General features: G+C 40.0%; 1 protein-coding gene across 10 annotated transcripts in view; it reads left to right on the top strand.

Annotated features, from left to right (window-relative positions):
• LOC137131853 (cyclin-dependent kinase-like 5) overlaps window positions 1-26,365 on the top strand; it is a 41,283-nt gene extending 14,918 nt beyond the window's left edge. For 2 of the 10 annotated variants that reach the window (XM_067513663.1, XM_067513664.1), the window contains exons 4-19: window positions 3,834-3,879; window positions 3,988-4,124; window positions 4,237-4,357; window positions 4,976-5,035; window positions 7,277-7,367; window positions 7,504-7,693; window positions 9,312-9,392; window positions 10,193-10,359; window positions 11,353-12,397; window positions 12,837-12,938; window positions 13,336-13,441; window positions 14,519-14,642; window positions 14,869-14,974; window positions 15,145-15,339; window positions 23,260-23,421; window positions 23,514-26,365. In XM_067513663.1, the coding sequence (XP_067369764.1) occupies window positions 3,834-3,879; window positions 3,988-4,124; window positions 4,237-4,357; window positions 4,976-5,035; window positions 7,277-7,367; window positions 7,504-7,693; window positions 9,312-9,392; window positions 10,193-10,359; window positions 11,353-12,397; window positions 12,837-12,938; window positions 13,336-13,441; window positions 14,519-14,642; window positions 14,869-14,974; window positions 15,145-15,339; window positions 23,260-23,421; window positions 23,514-23,873 (3,093 nt within the window). In that variant the 3' untranslated portion in view covers window positions 23,874-26,365. Of the gene's footprint in view, window positions 1-3,833; window positions 3,880-3,987; window positions 4,125-4,236; window positions 4,358-4,975; window positions 5,036-7,276; window positions 7,368-7,503; window positions 7,694-9,311; window positions 9,393-10,192; window positions 10,360-11,352; window positions 12,398-12,836; window positions 12,939-13,335; window positions 13,442-14,518; window positions 14,643-14,868; window positions 14,975-15,144; window positions 15,435-23,259; window positions 23,422-23,513 lie in introns of those variants that run through there. The other 8 variants (XM_067513665.1, XM_067513666.1, XM_067513668.1 and 5 more) reach the window with 8 other exon arrangements.
• The last annotated feature ends 463 nt before the right edge of the window (window positions 26,366-26,828 follow it).

Raw genomic sequence — 26,828 nt, 5'->3', positions numbered from 1 at the left:
ACTGAACGCAAACCATACACAAGTTGACACAACCCAACGTCACTTTCACTAGTTTTGTTTGCGATTTTTATTAACCTTTTTCTGCATTATGTTGCTGACTCCACTCTGATTTTCAGGCCCATAGGAGCTGTCTGCAGTTACTTATGTGTTGTTGTTTTTTTTTCTGTTGCTATCATATTAGTATTAGCTGCTGTCTTTTTGTTACTGAAGTGTTGGTTCAACAGCCTGCTACCAAGAGTTGCTCCATGGGCCAAAAGACATATCTCTGGGACTGCTGTGTAAATGTACAGCACAGTGTAGGATATTTGATCTTAAATGTATAACTAAAGCTCAATAGGCAACTTAATGTCTCGTGTTAACACTAGCATATCAGTCCACTCTGCCCCATCCTTCCTCCTCCCTACTCTTTTGCACTCTGCTACACTTTGTCGCACTTTGTCCAGCACTTTGTCCAGCACTAAATGTATTAGTCAAGCAGAAATTGCAGAAATTCTCTGACTGGCTAGAAGTGCCTCTTTAAAAAAGTCATTCAAAAGCAAATGCCTTTGTTCTGGACCCATCTCTGCACATGAAGATTCTTTGTTTCAGAACCCATTTCTAGTAATTTTGTTTTCCAAAAGTTACCTACTCCAGCTTTAATGACCTACAGGTTAGACAGAATACATTGAAAACACAGAACCCAAAGTGCAAAAGCAGTCTAAAGAAGGTAAAGAAAGAGCCATACTGCCAACAGAAGGACAACAGAACAGAAGGCACATTGGCCGTATTTGCTGCAAACACAATTATTTCTGTAATCGTGCACTAAAAATGGATGGCTAAACAGCCCTGCTTTAAATTTTAAACAAAGATTTTCTATGGAAACTGGTATTTCAGTGTCTGATCAAACAATGTGAAAGAGATTTATGCAAGTCTGGTATTACCAGTGTCCAGAAGGATCTGTCATCAAATAAAAAGGCTGACCTGGAAAATATAAATGTGAGGGGCTGGCATTTTTGCAGTTGGTTCTTAAAGCTACAGTTTAAATCTTGCATTTTATTTTAATGTTTTCAATTACAGATAATCCACGGTGACACAGACGTGCAGACTGTCAGCTGGCTGTCAGCGATATTTACAGTTTTGACCAAGGCTTCCCTATCTAACCATTTAGAGAAGAAATTAAAAATTAATATTGAAATACATCTTCAAAAACCTTTTTTAGTGATTTGTAAGTACAAATTTCCCAGCCACCAATTTCCTTCTGGGTTTGTACTGTGTGTTCATCCTCCCAAAGATCCACCAGGCTGTTATTAACAAATGTCACAGACTGATTTCTCAGTTCATGTTTGATCTCTGTGTTTGGACAGCGCAAACAGAAACATAACATGGGCTCTATTAATTTGATCTTAAAAGACTCTGCACAGACTCTGCAAGTCTTGACACAAAACCAGTGTCCTTAATGCTGGGCTCAGTGTTGTAGTTTGGTACAGAAGTTTGGCAGCATGTAATTCTAACCGGATGAAAAACATAACAGCATGACGCACACTTATGACTCCATCCTCCACTGACTAACTGTGCCTTGGAAGACACGTGAGATGACCGTTTTAATCAAGACAATGAAGAATGAATAACTTAGTAATTAATCTGCTGTCTTTATCATTTTCAGTGGGTGACATTAACATAGTTATAAAACCGATGTATCATTGTTTCTATTGGGAATCGTGAAAAACTGAAAAAGAATCCTACACCTTAAGATTTAATCACGACTTAATTGACATCACAGCAGATGTTTTTGAGATGTTTTCCCTGGTTGAAAGTATCTGCAGTAGCAGTAGTGATTGTAGTGTGTCTAGAAACTGAGAGACCAGCGCTGAATAGCTGTTTAAATCAGTTAGACTAGTTTGTAGCACACCTATTTTTCTTTTGTCCCCTTCGTTCGCTTTCCTGTGCCCAGCTTTAAGTACCAAACAGGTGGTCTTGATTGTGTTTGGTCTATGCCATTCGGGTTGTGGGAGAGGGGGCAGCATGTTCATTGTAAATCATTTTCCCAGCTGGGTTTTTCTCTAAGCTTCACAGCCCGTCACCACCAGCAAAGAGCTTAAAGTAAAACACTACACAGAAACATTCCGAGTTGCCTGTGCACTGATCTGATGTTAACCTGAACAATTACATTATTTGACTGAACAAATGAGAGATCAATGCAAATGTGGAATTAATATTTTTATACTATACCTAGTGTATACGGTTATCATTTTGACCAAAATGCTTTTTGTCGTTGAAGCAGAAATAACATTAACAGACTTAAGTTACTAGTGTTCTGCGAACTGAAGCAAAGAAAAAGGTTGCCTTGGCTACCAGAAGTTGTCACTTTTGAGCCATTTCACTTTTCCATTCATCAATCCATTACAGCCTATCCCGAGTGTCATATGACAAGAGGCAGCGTACACCGTGAACAGGTGTCTATCTTAGGGCCAACACAGAGAGTTCAAAGGCAATTTAGAGTCACCAATTAACCTCTGGGAGGAAACCAGAGTACCCAGAGATCCCAGTTTTTCTAAGAATCAACATTTTTTGGGCAGATCAATATATTGATTTGTAAATAACAGAATTTACATTCTTGCTACTGTTAAATAAAAATAATATCACTCTTATGACTGCATGTTAAATATGAAGATACTGCCAGCTGGTGCCTAGTGAAAGTAGTAGCCCTTGACCAAAAAGTATCTCCAGCATATAGCTCACTAAAAGAAAAATACACCTATTTGTTCAAGTTACCTAGGATACTTGTAGGATACAGACAGAGGAATGTGAATTAGTCTTTTACCAAAATGTAAAATGTAAAACTTCATTGGCATTGGTTCCATTCATGGTGCAATTAAGATCTTTGGAAGTTACTGTAACTGGTATTTTCAGTTCCATTCACAGTATTGCTACAGAGACTGGGAGATGTCATAGAAAAATTGTATGTAGATATTTATCAATCACCAATAAATAAATAAGTGTATGTGTAGGTTTTAATTTAATTAAGTAAGTGGTGAGATGACTGCTAGTAAGTAAAAAGAGTCAGATTTGCACCACATAACACTGATGCTTAGAAGTTTCAAGTTTTCTGTTACGTTCTTAGCTACCAATCAGATTTCAATTTTGCTATTAGTTATTGAATACTAAAATGTTTGCTATTAGTGAAGAAAATTTAAACATATAACAGACTATTTAATTTATACTGTACACTACTGCACATCATTTCCCTTCACACAGGCTGTCTTGTGTATGCACAGTACAGTGATGCTCATACATGTGACCCTGCTGTGAGTCATCTTATATTTCTTCATGCCGGGAGGAAGACTTCTTTTTTACTGAGATCCATGTTGGAGTGGTGCTGTGTTGCCTTTGGCTTTCTGAGGGTGAGGGAGAATTGGAGCACCGCTCTGAGCCATAGGCAGAAATACCAGGCCTAACTAGGACACGTCAAGAAACTGGGCTAGTGGTGGGGCATCTCTCACAGAGAACTTTAGGGAGGGTCGGTGAGAGTTGTCTCAGAAAAACAGTGACTCCGTGGTGATTAGCTCTGCATTTCATTGTTTGCTCTATGTATTGTGGATTTTTTGTGTCACTCATCCCTGAAAGCAATGTTGTTTTTGCAGTATTTTTTCATAATGTAGTGAATTATTCAGCTAGATAAGTGCCACTCAACCTTTTATGCTTGTGACCCCTTAATATGACAAAAAATTGCAATCCAGCTATATCTCACTGGGTGCATATTTAGGTTGTACAATTTTTCTATTTTTTAATGTCATAATATATTGACAGAAGCCATGAAAAGTACCCCTCATTTGTGAGCGATGTTTTCATTGCAGGAGACCAATGAAATTGTGGCCATTAAGAAATTCAAGGACAGTGAAGGTAAGCGGGCTGTCTTCAGCTGTCTTGTTCATCATCTTTTTCTCTGTTGGGATGCATTACCACTACATATATAAGCCCTGTATCTCCCTGTGTTTCACCTCTATCCAGAAAATGAGGAGGTTAAAGAAACAACACTACGGGAGCTTAAGATGCTCCGCACCCTCAAGCAGGAGAATATTGTTGAGTTGAAAGAGGCCTTCCGCCGAAGAGGCAAACTATATCTTGTCTTTGAGTATGTTGAGAAGGTAGGCACATTTCAATGAGGTCCACACAAACTTTGCTGTCACCTAATGCAGTTGTCATCTCAACCTAATGCAGTTGTCATCTCAATTCTTTTTTGTGTTTCTTATCTTTTAGAACATGCTCGAGCTGCTTGAGGAGTTGCCCAATGGTGTGCCAACCGAGAAAGCACGTAGCTACATCTACCAGCTAATCAAAGCAATCCACTGGTGCCATAAGCATGACATTGTTCATCGGGGTAAATTCTCTCCTTTTCTTAAACACTTCATAAAAGCTGTTAAAGGGAGACATTATTGTTAGTGAGACAGGCAGACAAGAGACACTGTTAGCAGGAAGAGGCTCTTGCATTGTCTACAGAGTGCAGTATTTACCACTGTTCCATCCCCGTGTGCCATCTGTGCTTACAGAAGAACCACTACTGTGCATTTACAGAATATACAGTAAATTTAAATATATATGTCTGATAGTGATTTAAAAGGTAGTCTGATGTGTTGCAACCGAGCATTCTCTTGCTCGGTTACGAGCCTTGAGCTTTTGGTGAATCGGTGGCAGCAGAGCAGGAAACCAGATGGCCCATGTGAGCTTTTGGCACACTGAGAGCAACAGAGCAGGAATCCAAATGGCCTGTAGTATACCCAGGCACAAATACAGTATGACAGTGTTATCAAGGGAACTGATGTATAAGTTATGCTTTGTCTTTACAATCTGTGAATAGAGTTTTAGAATAGATGGTATCAGATTTTGAATATGAAAAACTACCTTACTTAATCAGACAGTTGAACATGTGGCAGAACCGATAAAATGATAATGTCCATTTAATATCACTTATTCCCCTATTTGTGCTTTGTCTACTTAGACATAAAGCCAGAAAACCTTCTCATCAGTTCTGATGACATCCTCAAGTTATGTGACTTTGGTAAGAACTCCTATCGGACACTCACATTGGGACATCTGTAAGAAAGGTGCCTAAGCAGTCATAGCTGTGATGCAAAATAATTATTTTCAACAGAGGCTATATTTGGCTAAAACTAGGTCTTCGCAAGTGCAGCAGGTGGGCTTCGTCCAGCTATCTAAAGCTCTGGGCGCAGCCCTCTCTCCTTGCTCTCAGGCTGCGGCTGTGCATTCTTCTCTCATCTCAATTAATGAAATGTGTTAGAAAACATGAGGCATGTCATGGCACGTCATGTAGACAATCTGGCGTGGGAGACTGAAGACCTGCTGTTTGCTCTGTGTTAGCCAAAGACATCAATAAAACAGACATAGGGCAAGCAGACTACACTGTGAATGTTTACATTTGGAACAATGTCTTACTGTACTTTACATTATTTTTATGGTGTGTTGTTTTGATTTTGAATATCAGTGCAAGCAAGTGAACACAGAAAGCTTATGCTGTATGTGTACTTCAAATGGACAACTTTTACCTTTTTCACTGAGCGTTTATTATTGCTCTACATGTTTAGCTTTGCTTTTTCTCAGTAGACAGATTAATCATTCATTTTACAAGGTCTTAAATGTTGATAGTTGTGTTACTTTCTGGTTTGACATTTTGTGAATTCTTATTCACTTTCTCTAAGGACTTGAGATGACACCACTCTCATGTCTGTACTGTGAATGTAATATGAACCTACAGCCAGGAAGTGGTTAGTTTAACTACAGATTAGCAAGAGTAAGGTGTAAATTAATGAGCTTTACAGATGTGGGTAGGCAGATTTTGTTTCTGATCCAGTCTAGCTCATTCTCGACAGCAAATAAGCTTTTGTTTTTGGCCTTTTAGTTTACCCTGTGCCACAGCGGATCATTTGGCCGCATGTTGATTTGGCGCAGTTTTTACGCTGGATGCCCTCACTGACGCAACCCTCCCCAATTTCTGGTGGGCTTGGGGACTGGCACTGTGCAGCTGGGAATGGGAATGGGCTGTTAGGGGTTCAGTTTCTTGCCCAGGGACACTTCAACACGTGATCAGGAAGAGCGGGGCGTGAACTTCCAACCAAATGGTTGGTAGGCAGCCAATCTACCAACTGAGCCCCCCTCAACAGCAAATAAGCTTATTTCTTCCAAATTTTAGATTGTGATACAGTATTATGCATTTACAGGTTTACATCTGTCTCAGGATTACAAAAATAGATTTGCATTTTTACGTAAATATGTAAAAGAAGTTTGAAAGAATAATGCTAAATGATAACAGTTAGATAAAATAGAGTTAACTGAGAAGACTGATATGATTTTAGATCTTTCCACTGAATCGGCTCAAAGACTTGAAACAAGTGAAAACTGTCTTTGAGTCTGACTCTGTCCAAAGGTAACAAACACATACCAAAAATTGGATATAGTAGTTTTATACTGTTTCTTGGCTGGGTGAAACTATTTCCTTTACAGTTATTTTTTTTAAGTGTAAAGTTACTTGTTAATATTAATATAAACTATTAATTTTTAAATGTCCAAAAGGGGCAAAAATTAACGACGTCAAATCAATACAAATATTATTTCTATAGCCTAATTCCCAAACTGTAAATTGCGCCTCAATTGGGTTCACAGACTGTAAACTTGGTCCTTAGTCCATCAGATTGAATTTTTGTATTTATGAGTCTTCAGTCAAATTTTTTAATCGATTTGTGAAAAATAACTTTATAATTTGAATATATGTTAAATTGTATCTAATGTTAACATCAGTGCTTGTGCAGTGTGTGCCAAAATTTCTCTTCCTTACAACACTATACACAACCTCTTATCTGCATTACACTTGACATACAATGGGAAAAGTACTTCACTAAGAAAACAATGTATTTTAAACAATACCAATTATGGCAAAACATGTACAGTAATTAGCAAAAAAATAAGGGTCAAATATCACTGTTGGTAAAGGTGGAGGCGATTTTAACCACTTTATGTAATGGTATGTGGTTAACCTACAGCATTAATTAGTTCACACATATTGAATACATTTTATTTTCAAACCACCAGGCGGTGTTATGGTTGTGGCTGATCGGTATATATGAGTACTGCTCTCAAACTTAGATACTTTATAACTTATACATTTGACTCCTAACAAGCGTCTAGAGAGATGTCCAGCTAAAATAACATTTAGGTGTCTGAGAATGTAGAGCATTTCAAAAGGTCCTCATTATACTATATGTCTTCCTCTGTCTTCTCTTGCCAGGCTTTGCACGTAATCTGTCTGAGGGGACTGATGCCAATTACACAGAGTATGTGGCCACTAGATGGTACCGCTCTCCAGAGCTCCTACTTGGGTACGTCTGGTATTTTTTTATTCAGCAACCCACAGGGGATAGGGGAACTCAGTACTGCATATACATGACATATCCTGTTAGTAGCCATTCTTAATGGCTGGCCTTCATCACCAATCCCTTAAATCTGTGGTCCCAGAGCTCCTTACGGGAAGGCAGTGGACATGTGGTCAGTGGGCTGCATCTTAGGAGAGCTGAGTGACGGACAGCCTCTGTTCCCAGGAGAGAGTGAAATTGACCAGCTCTTTACCATCCAGAAAGTGCTGGGACCCCTGCCACCAGAACAGATGAAACTCTTCTATAACAATCCTCGCTTCCATGGGCTGCGGGTAATGTCAAGTCACACTTCACAAGCCTTACCCCCACCCTCACTATGCTTCTCTCTGCTGACCTGTCCCTTCATGTTGCTCTTATCACGGCTTCTTTCTCTTTCTGACACTTGATCATATCTGGTTTCTTTCTGCCTCCTCCTCTTTTTTATCTTGTTATTTACTTTCTTTCTCCACTGTGTCTCTGCACTCTTCTTGATTTTTTATTTTTTTTTCCTGGCTTAGTTTGTTGCGCCGTGACTGATTGGATCACAATGACTCATCGTGTATCATGTATCCTGTATGCTCTGTGAAAGAAGGCTGTGATAAGTCTTCTGTAGCAGTCTGGTGGTACAACAGACCTGGGTTGTCTTTCCCTTCCCTGCCCACGCCTTAGGATATATCTATTACTTGAAAAGTGCCCCTCTGTGAATCCTTCCCAGTGAATGCTTGCTGATAAGGACTTGCTTATCTGGACATTTGTGGGTGTAAAAAATGATTAATGGGTGCAGGAAAATTTGGTGGTGTGGAGCATAAATTCCTGTCTGGACTCCATCTTATATATAGATGCAATTTGGTTTTTGACCGTAAAATCCTGGGTCTATTAAGACAGACAAATGTTTGACACGAATGTTTTTTGAATAAACATTTAGTACCTCAGGGAAAATGTCTATTCTTTACACATTTCTGTGCATTCTATCATTTACTACAGAGCTTGCAAACTTCAGTAGTGAGTGGACATTTACTTTTAAGCCCAGTCTTCTTACAGCCTTAATTATCTTAAAAACAGCAGAGAAGACAAATAAAAAAAAAAGGAGAAATATGTTTAAAGCTGCCATAAAAAAAATATTTTTAAAGAAATAATGCAGGAGACCACCAAGAAACCACGCAACACTTGTGAGTGAACACAGGATATTTGAAGGTTGTTGTAGCACATTGGCCATCTACAGTGGGCCTTCTGTAACATTTGGATATGTGTGAATTGAAAAGAACAGCTTCTTGATGTTTTTGGCAGATTCACAATACTCTAATAGAATTCTATCAAAATGAAAGGATGAGGAAGATTTGATGGGGAATATATCACATGCAACACTGATCTTGTGTAAGTGTAGTCTAGTTGAAGCATCTGCAGGGTAACCTCAGAAGAAACTGCCATTTAAAAAGCCATCATAGTGTTAGTAAATCTTGATTAGATTTGATAACTTGATCAATAGCCAGAGGAAAAGTACTGCAGTTTGGTCACTCGTGCACGGTGACACATACTGCCACAAAAGATCCACTGTTCAGAAAGATCAAGTTAAAGATAACTCTCACTTACTAATACTGCCTGTCAAATTAGAAGTAAATCAAAAAAAGTATAAAAAAATATGCAATTAAAAAAAAAAAAAAATCAAAGTTACCAAGTATAAAGCTCATGTATGTTGTTAACCTACTGTTGACATACAGCTGAAAATAACATTTTAAATACATATTAACATTTTTCTAAATTTCATTTCATATTTTCTGTTCAACACAAAGTACAGATGGCAAATGTTGCTCATCGTTCTACAAAGTAAGTGGATATTTGATAATCTATCAAGTGGACATTTGTTCTTCAATTCTGAGTGACTGTTCTATTTTCTATTTTCTCATGTTTCAGTTTCCTGCTGTGAACCACCCCCAAACCTTGGAGCGAAGATACCTGGGAATTATTGGCGGAGGCCTGCTGGACCTGCTCAAGGTAAGGATCTGGAAAGGTCTGGAAAAACTGGCAACACTACTCTGCGGAGGAGATGTTTTTATTTTTACCTTTTGATCATTTTTTTCCCCGTGCTCACATAGTATTATGAAAGCATACTAAACAAGACATCTGATAATTGCATCAGTTTCATTGTGTTTATGTCGTGACTGAGGCCTCTTCACTGCTTCAGCATCTCACAGCTCATATCCTGGTTCCAGCACTGCTGTTATAGCTGTGTCTGCACTGTAAACAGGAGCTCCATGTCAAGAATGTGGGCTGAGCTTGTGCTATTGCGCTTTTCCCAACAGATAATGACTCATCACTAACATAATGTCATGCTAGGATTGACTTCAACCAGAATAGGCATCTCTTTCCTTACTAACCAGGTTTTGTGGAGTTGAGTTTAAGAACTGAACTAAATATATTTGCTAATTGGTCACGTGAAGCTTCATGATATGCAAAGTGTAACTGTTGTGAGAAAAAGTTGCTTCCTCTATACATTTCAGTTGTGTCAAATATAGCTGCACTCAGAGGTGAGTTCAGAGGTTTTATTACGAGTACATGCACACAGAATGCAGCTTTTCTTAAGTCTGTGGAGTCAGTTTATTAGTAAGAAAAAATCAAATGTCAAAAATCATTGTTTGGTGACTGCAAGATTCAATTAAAAGCTGCAGCAGCCTGGCTTTTATAATAATAGTGATGAGTCACCCATAACAGATGACTGTTTCAGTTTGCCTGTGGAGTCTTGATGTTCGGGTTATCTTGAAGACTCACGGGCTCCCTCTGTGTTTTTGCGTTAGAACCTGCTACTGCTGAATCCAACAGAACGCTTTCTCACAGAGCAAAGCTTGAACCACCACACCTTCCAGACCCTGCGGCTTGTGGAACGGTCTGGCCCACCCACACCCACACCTGTACGCTCCTCCAAGAGAAAACCTCACCATGGAGACAACACCACCCCCAGCAGGTCAGTAGTGAGCACTAGAACTAGTGTAAACTGGGCAGTGTCTCCCTGTTGTTCACATACATATAAGTTAATGTGTTTTATGCTAAATGTGATCGATGTTTTCTGCTCCTGAGAACCATTATATGTGCAGCAGTCACTGTCTATTCACATTTATGAAGAATGTCTTGCCCTTTCAGAAAGGATTCAGACCCAGATTATTTTTATATATTGACATGCAAATTATCCCCACATACTAAAATGATTTTGTAATTTGGTGCCATTTTTATTATGTGCAATAATATAACTCTGTTTGTCTCTAGTGTGCTCAGACACCTGTAACAAGTCTGATACATAGCCATTTAGGTATTTATACACAGAACCTGTATGTACTGAATCCTGTTTGATTTTCTTAACAACTTCAGTCTGTATATACAGATATAATATAGATATCTGGAAGCAGACCTGCATCTGTATTGTATCTTAGTCATACAAAACGTTTAGGGCAACTAACTTAAAGCTACATTATGCAACTTATCAATAACATAAAACTCAAAGTCAATTCAATGATCCACCTAGCTGTCCCTGTCCCTACTCAGTCGCCAATCTACCATCTGCTAAACTCTGCCATGCTCTGCACAGCCCTTCATGTATTAGTCATTAATAAATTACAATAAATACCAATGCTGCAAAATGTATTAATCAAGATCTGAAAGTTAAATTCTCTGATTTGTTAAATAGGCAAGAGTTAGATTTCACTAACAAAGCAAATTATCTGCATACAGAATAATCTTGTATATAGAGATATCTATGTAATTTGCTCGCACTAGGAAGATTGAGGTTACTAAGATGAATCTGTGTGGAATGCCCCACATGACCACTTCTGGATCTGTTATGGTGGCAGTACTCAGTACATAATTTCGAACTAAATTCTATTACATGAGCACACCAAATAGGGACCATGTTTTATTGCAAGTCAAATTAGTAATAATGATGTTTCTCTATGGTCTTAACTAGGAGTCATGGTGGAAAGAGCTCAGGAAGCCACCGCTCCAGCAGCAGAGAGTGTTCCAGTCTGCCCCGGAATGAAGACCTCCATCCCAACAATGATGGCTTTCTCAATGGCAACATGCCCTCAGCAATCAACCTCAGCCCCACCTTGCATCCCAAGAACTACCAGCCGCAGATTTTTAACCACTCCACCTCCTGCAACATGGACCTGGCAAGCAGCAACTTGCCTCACTTGCTCAGTCCTGGCGAAGCCAAGAGCAAGGGTGACTTTGAGATTAATTTGGGATCGAAGGTGTCTGAGGGTCCTGGAGCCAAGTACCTCAAATCCAACTTCCGTTCACAGCAGAACCGCCACTCTTTTGTAGAGGGGAAAACCAACACACTTCAGTCAGGGGAGAAACACAGTCGACACAGTTACATGGAGTCCCACAGCTCCACACCATCCTCCTCTAAGTTTGCATACCTGAACTTGTCCAAGAGCTATGGCACTCTTAGTGATGCCAAGTCAGTGGGAAATTTGAATGATGTACATCTTTATGCTGATGAGCCTACATCTCGCTATTTTCCCTCAAGCTGCCTTGACCTCACAGCTCCGGGCAGTCCAGCAGCCCGCCGAGTAGACAGATTGGGACCTGGCACAGTTGGACGAGGAAGTATGCGCTCTGACAGAGAGAGCAACACTCTGGACTCCTCTTACAGGCGCTCCTCCACCCGTCACAAGTCGTCAGAAGAGGCCAAGTCACCAGATTCCCTGGACCCTGGGGAGGGTGGCGTTGAAAGGAGCCATGGTCACTCTCTGTCCGCCCCACATGACCCTCTGGCTTATGGCCAGGGATACACCAGCCCTTTCTCCTCTCAGCAGCGGCCTCACCGCCACTCCATGTATGTACGGAGGGACCACCAGAGGACACATGGGACAGATGAGGCACTGGCAGTGGGACAGGGCATTCCCACCAGAGCCAGCAGCCTCCAACTTCTGTCTCCACAGCTTCAGCACCGCACGCTGCCTCACCACTCTGGGGGCTCCTCCAGAGAAGAAGACTTGAGCAGGGTCAGTGAGCAGCACACATTAAACCTCTCTAGGCTTAAGGAAAGCTTAAGCCTACAGGATCTAGTCATCAAATGCCTACACCAGTTGGTGGTTGGATAACTCTGCCTTAGTCTCAGTTTGTACAACAATGCAGCCAGAATTTATTCTAGTGGCATCTGAAAATATCATTATCTGCGTTTAGCTTTTCAGCCAGATCATATTAGTCAGTTTTCTAGGTTTATAAAGAATTAGAAAAGCAGGATTAACATAACTGCAGCTTCATCTATGAATGTTGCAAGTGTTAAGAGTGCGGCTTGCTTGTTAGGATATACAGTGGATCATGTTACCTGTATATTTATATATACTGTATACACACATATAGTATATATAGTGTATGTATTTGTGCCTGTGTGCTGCAGTGCTGAGCTCACTTCATGCTTCATCATGTCTCCATTAACAGAGTGAACAGGCACCCACTGAGGTCACCCACAGCAGACCCCCAATAAGGGACTCCACAAGGGACAACACCGCATCTTTTCACACACAGCGGCAAAAAAGCGAGGTCCGACATTCTGCCTGCACCCACCATTCCCCACCCACATCCAGTCTTCCGAGAGCGTGGATGTGGGTGGATTCTGCTGTCGTGAAATGCTCTCTCTCTCTGTCTCTCTGCATCAGATGCCTCTTCATTTTCTGTGTGTGCTTTGCTTCCCTCTAATGTGACTAATTATAATGGCAAAATAATGCTTGTCCTCACGGCACATTTCAGTTTGATTCTCGAAGTCATTTATAGCCTCTACAGATGTTGTTTTATTATAATGACCACTTGTAAATCAATAAGCCTCCCTTTTTATTTTTTTTAATTTTCTTTCAGGTAAAAATAACACCTCACATAGGAAGGCTTGCAAATCAGTTGGCTTTTGAAAATTAATGTGACCGTTTCTTCGGTTGTTATTCAGGTTGGCCTATATCATGACCAGCAAGCAGAAGATGGTGGCTCTTCCAAAGAGAATCGAAACATCTACAGTGAATCCATGCCTAGGAGGGTGGGCAGCTTCTACAGAGGTTTGTTAAGTCAGAGTGATATCTCTGGCCATGTCTTTATCTGCACTGTAAACATCAAGTTTATATTTCCTACACTTCAAGTACTGTTTATGATAAGACCCTTCTTACTTGTGTAGAATTTTGTAATCACAGCTTGCTAGATTTTTCAAGTATTTTTACAAATCTTTGAGATATAAACAGATTAACATGAACACAAGAATCTATTTTCAGTAATTAAACAAAAATCTGCAGCTGCTCTGTTGTGTTTGTGAGGTTGTACTTAAACTCAACTGCATTCTTCATCTCAGCAGAATCATAATGAATGTATACAAAATTTCATGAGAACTTTTTAATGGAATCACACTGGTAACTTGCTTTTACTAGAGATATACAGTTAGCAATGCTGAACATTGACAGAAATTAGTTAGATTTCCTTAAACCGATCTTAGTTTTCTTTTTCATTAACAAGTCTTGGTATTCATCTATTCATACTATTATTATTATTTTTTTTAATTATTATTTTTAATTATTATTTTTTTATTATTATTTGCCTAAATGTTATGGAAACTTTTTGCAAGGAAACTTTAGAAATTGAAACTGTACACAATGTAGCTTTATTCAGTACCAGTTTTTTTTTTACCACAATTCAGTTACATATACATAAGGTGTGATTACAAGTCACTGTTTTTTTTCTGACATGGACTCTCACAAAGAGTTGTGAGCCATCAATTATATCCTGCAAAATATAAAGAAACTTCACAGAATCAGAGTGGGTTTATTTTTTCCCCGGGAATCAAAAGGTGAATGAACTGAATCAGCATTACTTGTTCATTTTCTGTGTGTGCTTTGCTTCCCTCTAATGTGAATAGTTATAATGGCAAAATAATACTTGTCCTCACGGCACATTTCAGTTTGATTCTCGAAGTCATTTATAGCCTCTACAGATGTTTTTTTATTATAATGACCAACTATATTATATCCAATTAAATCCTACAAAATATAAAGAAACTCCACACAATCAGAGTGGGTTTATTTTTTCCGCGGGTATCAAAAGGTGAATGAACTGAATCAGCATTACTTGTTGTGTTTGTTAAACAGTCCCTTCTCCTCGGCCAGACAATTCCTTCCATGATAGCAGGGGTCAGAGCCGGGGCTCTGGGCTAACCGGGGATGGCAGCAGCTTGACAAACCACTCCAAACGTCAGCCAGCATTTGACCCTTGGTAAATACCTTTTCTAAGCACAAAAGAATGTAGTTTATTTTGTTTACCAAATAATATATTTTCTAACTGAAGCTTTGATAAAAGCACTAATTTGTCCATTTCATATTTTCTGTAAAACTATTTACTAATTATTTAAATTTCATACTCACTACATAACATGGTAGGGTGGTAGGAACTGTGCATTTTTACTTGGGACATCATGCTTAGCACACTGTTTTATTTACAGGACTGGCCCAGATACTGTAGTGCTGAACTCCTCAGAACCATCTAAAGAAAAGGAAAAGCAGGGTTTCTTCAGAGCAATAAAGAAGAAGAAGAAAAAATCTCAAATGGTAAATTGTATTGGCTAATACTTATAAGGATGTAAACCGTGTTTGAATGTTTCATGCTTATGTCCTGTAATGTCCATTTGCTCTCTGTAAAGCATCTATCTACATACAGTACCGTGTATGATCCTCTGCTTTTCGGATGTTTAATGATTTGCCTTTTAATGCATTTACAGAGATTTAAGATCATTTCATGTTGTGATGTGCACCGTGTTTCCCTGTACCACCGGTTATGTGCCTCTACATTACAGATGGAAGTTCCTGATGGAAGGCGTCCTGTCATCAAGAAATGTCTTTTCCCTCTGTTTATCCCAAATAACATAAAGCATAGTTCCTCTGTGAGAGTCCTTCCTGTAGTGTCTTCTCCCATGGTACATGCTGTTTTACACTATCCTACTTATTTTCCATTGTCAGTGTCATCCATCTAACACCGCATGCAGTAACAACATGATCAGCACTTTATTTGGTAAATTTAAGCCTCTTTTTAGTGGTTTTCTTTAATCATTTTATACATATGTTGAATTCATGTAATAATGAGTTGCTAACATAAGCCAGTCAGATCCATCTACACTGAGAAAAATTAAAGAGCTAACTGGAACCAAATATAGTTCTTGAGACTGGTGTCATAGAAGAATTATCATTGGTTCCACAACAACTATTTTTGTGACCTGTACAATGGTGGTGGCTCAATGGGTCAATGGTTCTTTGAGGTATTGCTCAACAAAGAACCTTTATTAAATAGTTTTTAAAATGGTTCTTCGGAGAATGGAGTAATTTTAATAAATTACAACTATTAACTATGTATAATCAGAATAAATGTCATGCGTTATATTACTAAAGTAAGTAAAGTTAGGAAAATGTCTGTCAGTCTGAGATAAACGCAGAAATATTCCACAATGATGGTCTTTCATACCCTAGAACGTCCAAAAAGGGTATGTTTTATTGAAAAAACATTACGAACAAAATAATAATATATTGGTAAGTGTATACACAGTCATACACTGAATACACACAGTCATATTCTATATGCAAATATTCAAACAGTCAGTAACTTGAAAGTGGAAAACAACTGCACTGCAGAGTAGAGCTGAGGCAGATGGGAATGTTGTTAGTTTTGCACGTTTGCTTATCAAACAGAGATTTGGACAACTTAAATTTGGATGTGATTATGAGCAGTCAGAGGATCCCTAAAGTTATTGCAACTCATCCTGGCTAAATATGAATTCTGAGACATTCTAAACTGGACTGAAATAGGGGCCCGACTGCCAGATATAGACACAGACTCGCAGCTAAAAATGTTTTCTCCAGCTTAAATGGATAAGCAGTGTTAATATAGACATTATAAACCTGAGGCTAGGGGAATTTTTTCAATTGGCTTTCTTTGGCTAATTTACAATTAATATATTAGCCAATCAGTGGGGGACGGTAGTTGCTTAGTCGGTAGAGTGGCCGCCTATCGACCATGGAGGCTCGTACCCCGCTCCTCCCGACCATATGTCGAAGTGACCCTGGGCCAGACACTGAACCCCAACAGCCCATTCTGCACTGCGCCGATCCAAAGCCTGATAGAAATTTGAGAGGATTGTGCCAAATCAACATGCGGACAAGTGATCTGCTGCGTTGACAAAAAAAGGACAAAAATAAAGACAATTTTTATTTTATTTAAGCCATCTCCCACCATTAAAGAGCTCAAATAAGAGTTAAGAACCATTTCATATTTGAAAAAATAATTTACAGTAAGAGAAATCTTTAGAAATCTTTTTGCCTGTTTCAATGTACGGATCTGGTTGTTTTGTGCCCATGTGATTCTTGATCAGTCACTACTATATTCAGCCACAGCCCTCAAAGCATGTCTCTGGTTATGAGCTGAGGATGAATAAGAGCACTCCGGCTTTGCTTAAGCACGTGAGATTTAAGTCTCTGTGCCCCATCACATGCAGCTTTCCGCTTATAAACATCACACAGAAACATTTGACCTCTAAAGAAGGACCAAGAAACAAGAAATTGACAAACTGCCATGTCGTTCAGCATGAAACAGGTGTTTCTTCCCTTTCTTTCCCTCACATTTCTATTTATATGTGACAGTTTGTTGAGACTCTGTGAGGGGGTACTGCAGATGACAGAGCAATAAATGCAATCTGGCCATGAGGAACCAGGCAGTCAGACTCCAGCTAGGTAGAAATATATGTACTTCATCAAAACCTTTATAAATTCTAAACCTTTACATATCTTCCTACGATCACTCCAAATGCTTCATCCATCGGTATCAAACAGGAGTTCTCTCTTCTCTTCCTCAGATCACTGAATGCTTAGGGTTTCTAGCTCCAGACGCATGTTATATTTAGTTTGATTTCATATGATTTTATTACATTTGAATCCAAAAGTCTGTTACAAAAATGTCTTGTCAATGCTAAATCAACACATGTAAAGATAAACAGGAAACACGTTTTCTAAAGCACAATTTGAGGTTTTAATAGGACTCTGGATAAATACTAAAATACTGAAATACTAATGCAAGCCTGTGGTCAAAACATATTTTGTTTAGATCAAATAAAAAAAAAACTTTTTAACAAAATGTTATGCATTTCATTACAAACAGCAGATACATCCAACAATACACAGTGACCACATGGTTTAAATTCATGAAACATATATTGATTATTAATAATTGCTTACTTTATGAAAATAAAGTAAGCTCTCAACTAACAATAGCCCCTTGTACTACTGAGCACCACTTGGCACCTTGGAGCTGGTTGCGTCCATATTAGCCAGATTGTAGTGTTGGTGCGTGAGAATACACAAATATTAATAATACCCAATTAAACAGCCAGAGCTCCAGATAAAGTTTTCAGTGATTTATTAAGGAACTAGGTACAGGGAGTGAAGAACGCTTAATGGGAATGGTAAAAAGCGGAGAGATGGATTAATGCCAGATCAAATATTATTCAATAGTATGTACTGAGAGAATACTAGTGCTTACTGGGGAGGTAATGTGAGCCGGCGTAGAGATGAGGGGTCTGGTAGTGAGTGTGTGGCATGGCCGTGCGACTTGGCCGAAGGAATGCTGAGAGCAGGGAAAGAGGAAGATAGTTGAGAGCCAACTCTGAAGGGCAGGTCTGATCCGAGAAATGCACAATGTCGTGTGGATGCAGAGGTCTCGGGAGTCGAAGCTTCACCACCATGGGGTTAACAACCGTAATGATGGGAAAGGGTCGGATGAACAGAGGAGCCAGTTTCCTGCATTCCACCTTGAGAGACAGATCGGTGGTGGACAGCCATACCTTTTGACCAGGCCTGTAGCAGGAGCCTTAAAACCATGCATGTTCACCTACTTCGTATATGTCTGCACAGAACGTAGCATGTTCTGGCGAGCTTTTCTCCATGCCAGATGGCAGCGCCTTACCAGAGCAGAGGCTAAGGGTACTGTGACATCAGTATCCAGGTGGGAACAATGGTGGCTGGTAACCAAAAACTACCTGAAAGGGATCATTCCCTTGGTGGATGAAGGCAGTGAGTTATGCCCGTACTCCACCCAAACTAAATTCCTGGCGCATGTTGCTGGGTTCTGGCTGCACAACATATGTAAAAGAGTTTTAAGTTGTTGATTCATTCTCTCCGTTTGGCCATTGGTTTGTGGGTGAAAACCGGCTGACAGACGGTCATGCCCAACAGACTGCAGAATACGGACCAGAACTTGGCTGTAAACTGGGGCACTGATCAGAGGAGACGTCGCAAGGGAGGCCGTGGATCCTGAAGACCTCTTGCAATATGACTTCAGCTGTTTCTGTGGCTGGGGCGAGCTTGGGAAGTGGGATAAAATGTACAATTTTAGAAAATCGGTCAACAACAGTGAGTACAGTGGTGTTAGCTTCTGATGGAGGTAAACCTGTGACATGGTCAAGGGAGATGTAAGAACAGGCTATCTTTGGGCACAGGAAGGGGTCGTAGTAGTCCTGGGGTCTCTCCCACGGTGACTTCCACTGGGTGAGTGGCACTGGGTGTGAATGGGACACACAACCACATATTCCTTAATGTCCTGGGATAAGGTCGACCACCAGAAGTGTTGTCTGACTATGAAGCAGGTGCGAGAAAAACCAGCATGACATGAAAACTGGGATGAATGAGACCAGTTATTTACCTTGGATCTATGATCTTCTTGGCTATATAGTTTTCTGAAAGGCCGTGGTGGATGGTTGGTCCTCCAAGGCATCCAGGACATCCTGCTCGATATCCAACCCTGTAGTTCCCAACCGGGCCACTGAAGGCAGTATGAACCCAGGTTCCTCTCCTTTAGAATAGTCATCGAAATACCAGGACAAGGCTTCCGCCTTCCCATTCATTTGGCCTGGCCTGTAGGATAAGACAAACTCAAAGCGGTTAAAGAACAGGACCAAGTGGGCTTGAGGGGGTTCAACGTCTTAGCTAAGTGGAGATACTCCAGATTTTTTTGATCTCTAAAGATTGGGATTTGCAGTTCTGCCCCCTCTAACCAATGCCTCCATTCTTCCAGAGCCATTTTTATGGCTAGTAGTTCTCAATCTCCTATACTATAATTTCTCAGATAGAGACAGTCATCGGGAGAAGAATGCACACAGGTGAATTGCCTGATCCTCAGAACGCTGAAACAAGATGTCCCCTACCCCGATGTCACTCGCGTCCACCTCAACCAGAAACTGCTTTGACTTCTGGAAATGTCAGGATAGGGGCTGAGGAGAAACTCTCTTTGAGCCAACTGAAGGCGTGTTCTGCCTCGTGGTTCCATTCAAACTTTCTTTTAACAGATGTGAGTTGAAGGAGAGGGGGAGGCAATAGAGCTATAGTCCCCGACGAATTTCTGACAGAAGTTTGCAAAACTGAGAAATCTTTGTAACTGTTTGTGGGTCTCTGGAACAAGCCAGTAAGTGTACGGCCTCCTCCTTGGCAGGGTCCATCTGATTGTGTTCTGCAGATATCATGTACAACAGGAACGAGACTAATGAGGCAAGAAATTCACACTTCTATGCCTTTATGAATAGCTGGTTCTGTGACAACTGCTGGAGGACCAGTTGGACATGTTGGACATCTTCACTCTCAGAACAGGAGAAGATAAGAAAGTCATCAAGGTAGACAAAGACAAACTTATTCAGCATGTCTCCCAAAACATCATTGATTAGGTTTTGGAAGACTGCAGGGGCATTGGTCAGCCCAAATGGCAATACCAGATATTCGTAGTGGCCAGAGGCTGTATTGAATGCCGTCTTTCACCCGTCTCTGTCTCTTATGCGGAGCAGGGGATAGGCGTTTTAGAGGTCAAATTCGGTGAAGATTTTAGTAAGAGTTCAAAAGCAGAAGAGATTAAAGGCAATAGGTAGCAGTTTTTAATAGTGACCTGATTCAAACCTCTGTGGTCGATGCAGGGTTGCAGACCCCCATCTTTTTTCCCCAGAAAGAATCCAGCACCGGTGGGTAAAGATGATGGCTGAATGAGCACCGCCTGCAACTCCTCTACCATGCATTTTCTCATCTCCAGAGTGAAAAAAGTCTGTCTCGACGTGGAAACATCCCAGGAATGAGATCTGAAGCACAATTAGAAGGTCTCCGTGCAGGTAGGGAATTGGCTCAAGCCTTGTTGAAAACCTCTTTGAGGTTCAACTATGCCTAGGAAATTTAGAGAGGTCTGGAAAACCGATTCAGAATCTTCAATAGCAGGTGCACATGATGTAGGAGCAGAACGAAGGACTTTCAGGTTTCAGAGCATAATTTTGCCCACTCAGCAGTCCTTCCTGTCTTCCAGTCAACATGTTGATTGTGGGTCACCAGCCATGGAATGCCTAGGACCACTGGGTGATGAGGAGACTGGATGATCATGAGAGAGATAGACTCCCCATGATTGTCTATAGATAGAATTTGGAGCAGTCTTGTGGGAAACCTGATGAAGGTATTGGTCTATCAGGGAGCATACTTGAAAAGGCTGAGGTAGGAGAGGGACTTCCACATTAATTTTCTGAGCAAAGTCATAGTCAATAAAATTACCACCAGAGCCAGAATCACCACAGACACTGGGGTACATACAGTACCAACACTGACTTGGGATGAAGTGAGAAGGCAAGAGGCTGGTGGTGACGTCAGGGATTGGCTCAGGAGCATCCTCCCAATACGCGCTGACCCCTTCCTTTTACCAGGCAGGTGCTGTACTAGTGGCCTGGAACCGCCGCAGTAAAGACAACGGTTCTCTCTGAATCACCTCTCTCTCTTTAGCGGATAGGCAAGTGTGCCCCAACTGCATGGGTTCTGATGTATCTGTGCCCACAGATGGAGGTCTGGTCTCGACTGCGGACCGGTGTTCATGGGAGCGAGACTGGGATTGGGAAAAAGAGTGGCTGGAATGGAAGGACCGATTCCGATTAGCCTAATGTTCTTGGAATCAGCTATCCAGGCCGGTCAGAGCGTCCTTGGTACGATCGGTCAGACCCCGGTAGAAAGCATCAAGTAGTGTGGTTTTGTTCCACTTTTCTTCCCCACTCTGCAGTAGCCCAGAGTTTGGCTTGGCTGGTGAGGAGTGAGAGAGCATAAGAAACCATGGCCCTCTCAGATGGGAATGGCGAAGTCTTAAATTAAGAGTCAGCTCACACTGTGTGAGAAAAGCACCACAGCCTGTCTCCCCACCATATCTCTCAGGCGGTGGCAATTTGGGTCTCTGGTCTGACATGATCATTATGTTCTGTTCAGATACTGGGGTTGGCATAGGGGGAATAAGTACAGAGTAGCACTCACCACCTGTTTGGAGAGATTGTAAAATCTTCCTTCCAAACAATGTAATCGAGCCTCTCGACTGACAGTAGCCCACTGTACTGCTGAGCAACACTTCCACACCTTGGAGCTGGTTGGGTCCATATTGGCCAGGTTGTACTGTGTTTGTGTGTGAAAATACACAAATAATATTACCCAATTAAACACCCAGAGCTCCAGATAAAGTTTTCTGTGATTTATTAATGAATTTGGTACAGGAGGTAATGAAGAAGAGCTTCAAGGGAAGAACCCTCAGTGGGGAATCTGGGAAAACATGAGAGACCGATTAAGGCCAGATCGACTAATATTCAATAGTATGTACTGAGAGAAAACTGGGACTTACTGGGGAGATAATGTGAGCCGGCGTAAAGATGAGAGGCCTGGAAGTAAGTGTGGGGCGTGGCCGTGTGACTGAGCCGAAGGAATTCTGAGAGCAGGGGCTGAGGCTGTGAGGATGGTCCAAGATCCAAAAACAGGAAATTTCACAAGGTCCTGTCAGAATTAGATGGGGGCACAGGCAGTGAGGAAGGTCCGAGATCCGAAACAGGTTCAGTACACAAGATCAGCTCAAAATACGATATCCGGATTGCTAGAGACTCAACCAATGTGGGCAGACAATCTGGCAATTGTAACAGGGAGACAGGCTGTTAAGTCGAGAAGGGAAAGCACAGATGAAAGCAATAATGTTGATTGTGGAGCTAAAACTACAGATATTGAGAAGGGTTGAGCCTAAAAGTGCTCACCCCTAAAGCGGAAGTAAAGCTGGAAACCATAACACACAAACATGCTTAATATACAGTGCACAAACATACAAGTTTATTGCAGTATTCTTCAACATAAATCAGTGTGTTTCTTGTTGTCCTCACATGGTGTTGACCTACTTTGCTTATACAGTTGGATGCAAAAGTTGCATCCCCTTTTAAAGTGGCAAAAACAGTAAAACATATTTTTTTCCATCAATATAATATTTAATGCACATTAAACTAATACAAATGTTCCTTCTCTAGAAATTAAAGTTATTTTTTAAGTAATCTATCAAGGGGACTACTCATATTTGCTTCAATTTAATCTTCATTGTATTATAACTTTCTCATACACTCCTTTACCATTTCTGTTATTTCAGATGATGGAAAGACATTTTAACTAGCTGAATTGTTTTGTGTATTGTTATTATGTTAGGTTCAGGGTTAAGATTCAATGTAAGCGGTTGCAAACTTAACCTCAAACCAAAGATAAAAACAATGCACGTTCATCTAGTACAAATGTTCTTTCATCATCAGAAGTAAGAAAAATAGTCACTTGCTTAATAAAAAAAAGTTAAAGTAATAGAATAATATTCAAATAAGTGCAAAAGTTAGCAAACAAAATAGAGAATTATCAATGTGCATTGAATATTATGTTTATGAAACCAATCTGTTAGTTTTTTTTTTTTTTGCCATTTCAAAAAAGGGGGATTTTACCTTTTGTATTCAACAGTAACAGCAATTTGCACATTAGGTTAAATGATATTAACTGTGTGACAGATTCCTAGTGAGGGGGTGGATACAGTCATTCAGAAGTCCTCCAGGTCCTCAGGTCACCAGAGCAGCCGGCACAGGACCCGAGACAAGAGCAGAGACCGGGATCAAGACAGAGTCCGGGACAAGGATTGGCCGCCAGAGAAGCTGTCTGATTCCCACTCTCCAGTATGTCCCAAACAAGAAACACAAGTATTTTCAAACCCAAGTAATGTTTAATTTAATGATTATGATTATGATATGTTTCATGTCCCTTTCAGAGCCAGCCACTGAAGTCACTGCGCAAGCTCCTGCACCTTTCATCCTCGTCCTCCAACCAGACTGCATCCTCTGATATGCGCTACCAGCCGCTGCCTAATCCATCCTCTGCTCAAGGTGGTTTCACAGAAAGCCGGGGTCACTCAGGGGTCAGTACGCCCCAGCTGAAGAGCCGACAGGCTGCCTACCCACTGCCCGGACAGCTGGAGTCAGGTTGGCACACGTCCGCTCTGGGCCGCTCCGAGGGCAACCCCTACCCAGAGCAAATGAGCATAAAGGGAGGCCAGAACGGGCACGGCTTCGGACGCCCCTCTAGGTCTCGTATGCCCAACCTCAATGACCTGAAAGAGACAGCTCTGTGATCTTCATCACCCGCCAGCTCTTACAGCCAATAGAGACTCCTCTGTTTCCCTTCTGTTGCCCCTACTCCTCCCTTGCATAACAGTACACCTGCTGAACACATAAACACACAGATACCAAACCTTCAGTTTTCAACACTGCTTGCAAACAGGCCAAAGGCCTTTTAATTTCATAATTTTTTTTTTTACGCTTCCATGTTTGATAGACTTTATATTATTACTTCTGTAATTCTGATAATAATTTGTATTATAAAGTAAATATATTACAAATGATATAAATATATAAATGGATAGATAAAGTGTAGATTTTAAGTGTAAGTATTTTTCTTTCTATTCATTATAGAAATATAGTACATTGTACTGCGTAGTATTTCCTTAAGACTATCCAAGATATTCTAAACAAATAAAATTTTATCAGTTATTACAATTGAGAATGGTAATGTCAGTAACTTGTGTTCATCTCATCGAGGACTATAACTCTTTGTCCAAGCTGTCTTGCCTCTGGATGTGCTCTGTCATACTGGTTACAGATGCTCAAATGTGCAACTATAAGTCAAAGTGGTGTTGTCCTTAAAACTGTAACTGTGCAAAATTTCTGAGTTGGCACTGACAATATAAAAAGCTTTTATCTATTTGGTCTTTAGAATATTTAGGTTTTCATGTTTGTTTTGAAATGCAGCCATTTTAGATACTTTGATACCATAAATTGACAAAAATCCAACATCACCCTCTGTAGGGGATAATGAAGCACTGCATTACAGTTGTCTGACAGATTACCACGCATTAGCATTTAGGTATTGTTTTAGCCACAACATGAGGTACCCCTTTACAATCTAATGCAATCCAATACAGCAGCTCTGCCATAAATCTTTCTTTCACAAGGTTATATTTTGTAATTTATAAGTTGAAACTGACAGGGGGGTGATAATTCTACTATGTGTTCATTATTGAGTTCAAACTTGGTGGTGAAGTTGTACTGGAGTGCATTATATTATGAGGTGGTTTATAATGTTTTGCCACCCCTTATTCGTTTTAAATAGGGAGATCAAAACATTAGAACCACACTTCAATAATGTCAAATACGAGAAACACTACATATGCAGGTTTTAATGAATGTTGCTTTAGTAGTAATCTAAAATTGTTTACTGAATTTATCTAAATGTGTGGTGAAGCATCATTATGGACAAATTATACAGTAGTAAAAGCTTGATACTTTGCACTGCTGTGAGCAAACATTAATCATCCAGTTAATGGCAAACCGAAGGAGAGAATTTCCTGACTTCCCTCATTTTCAAGATTTCACAACAAAGATTTCATGTTAGCAATGCCCAAGTGGTCCTTCTTGTTTAATCGGTTAAAAAATAAATAAATACTTCTCATGTAATATATGAGTTTAACTGTTGTAAAGGTTTGATGTGTAGTGCATACGTTTCATCTCCTAATGATTGTAATTTTCACAACAGTTATAGGAATACTAAAGCCATCCTGGGTGTACTAGTACAGTAGTTCCCAGCATTTATTTTTCTTTCTTTCTTTTTTGACTGATGCACAACCACAGGCAGAAAGTCAAATGAAGTTGCTTTTAAAGTGGAATTTATTTAACATTACTAATGATCTAAAAATATATTTAAACTAGTTTATTGTGCAGTTAAATTGTCAATGTATTTAGTTGGTTCCGTTAAATTTGCTTTTGTCCTGCCTCCACCTGGAGTAGCAGACATTAGCTGGACATTTTGACCCTTTATCCATTACTGTTAGCTGACTGCAACAATTATTCTTACCTGTCACACCCACTGTTTTATTGCATTTGCTATTTTAACCATTTTTACTATTGCTACTTGTTATTTTAGCTTCTTTATGCTTTTTATTTTAAGCTATTTCCACCATTTTCCATAGTTTTAGCAAACTATTTAAATAAGTCATTACCTTTTTCAGTGCTTTTAGCTATTTCCCCACCTCCCCCGTGTTTTTATTTAAACAATTCAGCCATTTATCTCTAACTTTTAGCTATTTCAACCATCATTTTCAAGACACTTAGTTTATCATGTCAACCATTTTATAATGCTTTTAGCTATTTAGCTGCTTTCAATTGCCTATTCAGTACTAACCACGGCAAGCTAATTACTTCAAGTGTTTATTGATTTCCTTTAGCTCTTCCATCACATTCTTAATTGGAAAACAAACACTGTTCAGGTATCATAATTGACTGAATATTTGAAAATATATATTTTAATCAAATTATAATTTGTGTGTTATCTTCATGCACCCCAAGCTTACTTCAGAAGTACTACTGGACACATGTACCTCTGTTTGGGCTGCGTGTGCTGGTGTATTTTTAACTGATTACACATACTGAGACGCTTGGGATAAGTGTTTAAGAAATCTTTAAATGGAACCACATTAAGGGCAGTTGCTCTGTACTGTAACTATTGTTTTCTGTCTGAGGTAAAGTGCCATAAAAGTAGCTTGGCAGAAATAAAACCTTTTATGTTGCACTTTGAAGAGACTTTGTGGCTCAGCAATATTGCTCTCACTCTGTAAATTCTTCCTTGCTTCATGTTCATCTTGTGCTTAGTGTGTGAAGACTGAAGTACGGGGCTGCAGGCTTCCACAGTAACACACAGTATTGTATTGTGTTGTGCATCTGTCAGGACTGTGCACACTCTGTACTTGACACAATACAGTTCTCTCTTTCGATTATAGTTTCGCTGAAGGAGCACCGTGTATTATATTAATACTGATGTGTGACTACTTGTTTGGTAATATTTATAACAGAAGATGTTTATCAGCTGTTTAAATTAAATCAAGTATTAAGTTTGTGCTTTTATTACAGACACAAATTAGTAGCATAGTCAGTGATTATAAGCCTTTTTTTCAACAGGGCATTTACATCAGAACATAGACCCACAAATGAATGCTTAACAATTTAAGAATATCCATGTTTACATATGTAACAGT

Source organism: Channa argus, chromosome 8, assembly GCF_033026475.1.
Source record: "Channa argus isolate prfri chromosome 8, Channa argus male v1.0, whole genome shotgun sequence".
Lineage (NCBI taxonomy): Eukaryota > Metazoa > Chordata > Actinopteri > Anabantiformes > Channidae > Channa > Channa argus.
Note: the sequence above shows the minus strand (reverse complement) of the source record. Positions and strands in the feature narration are given on the sequence as shown.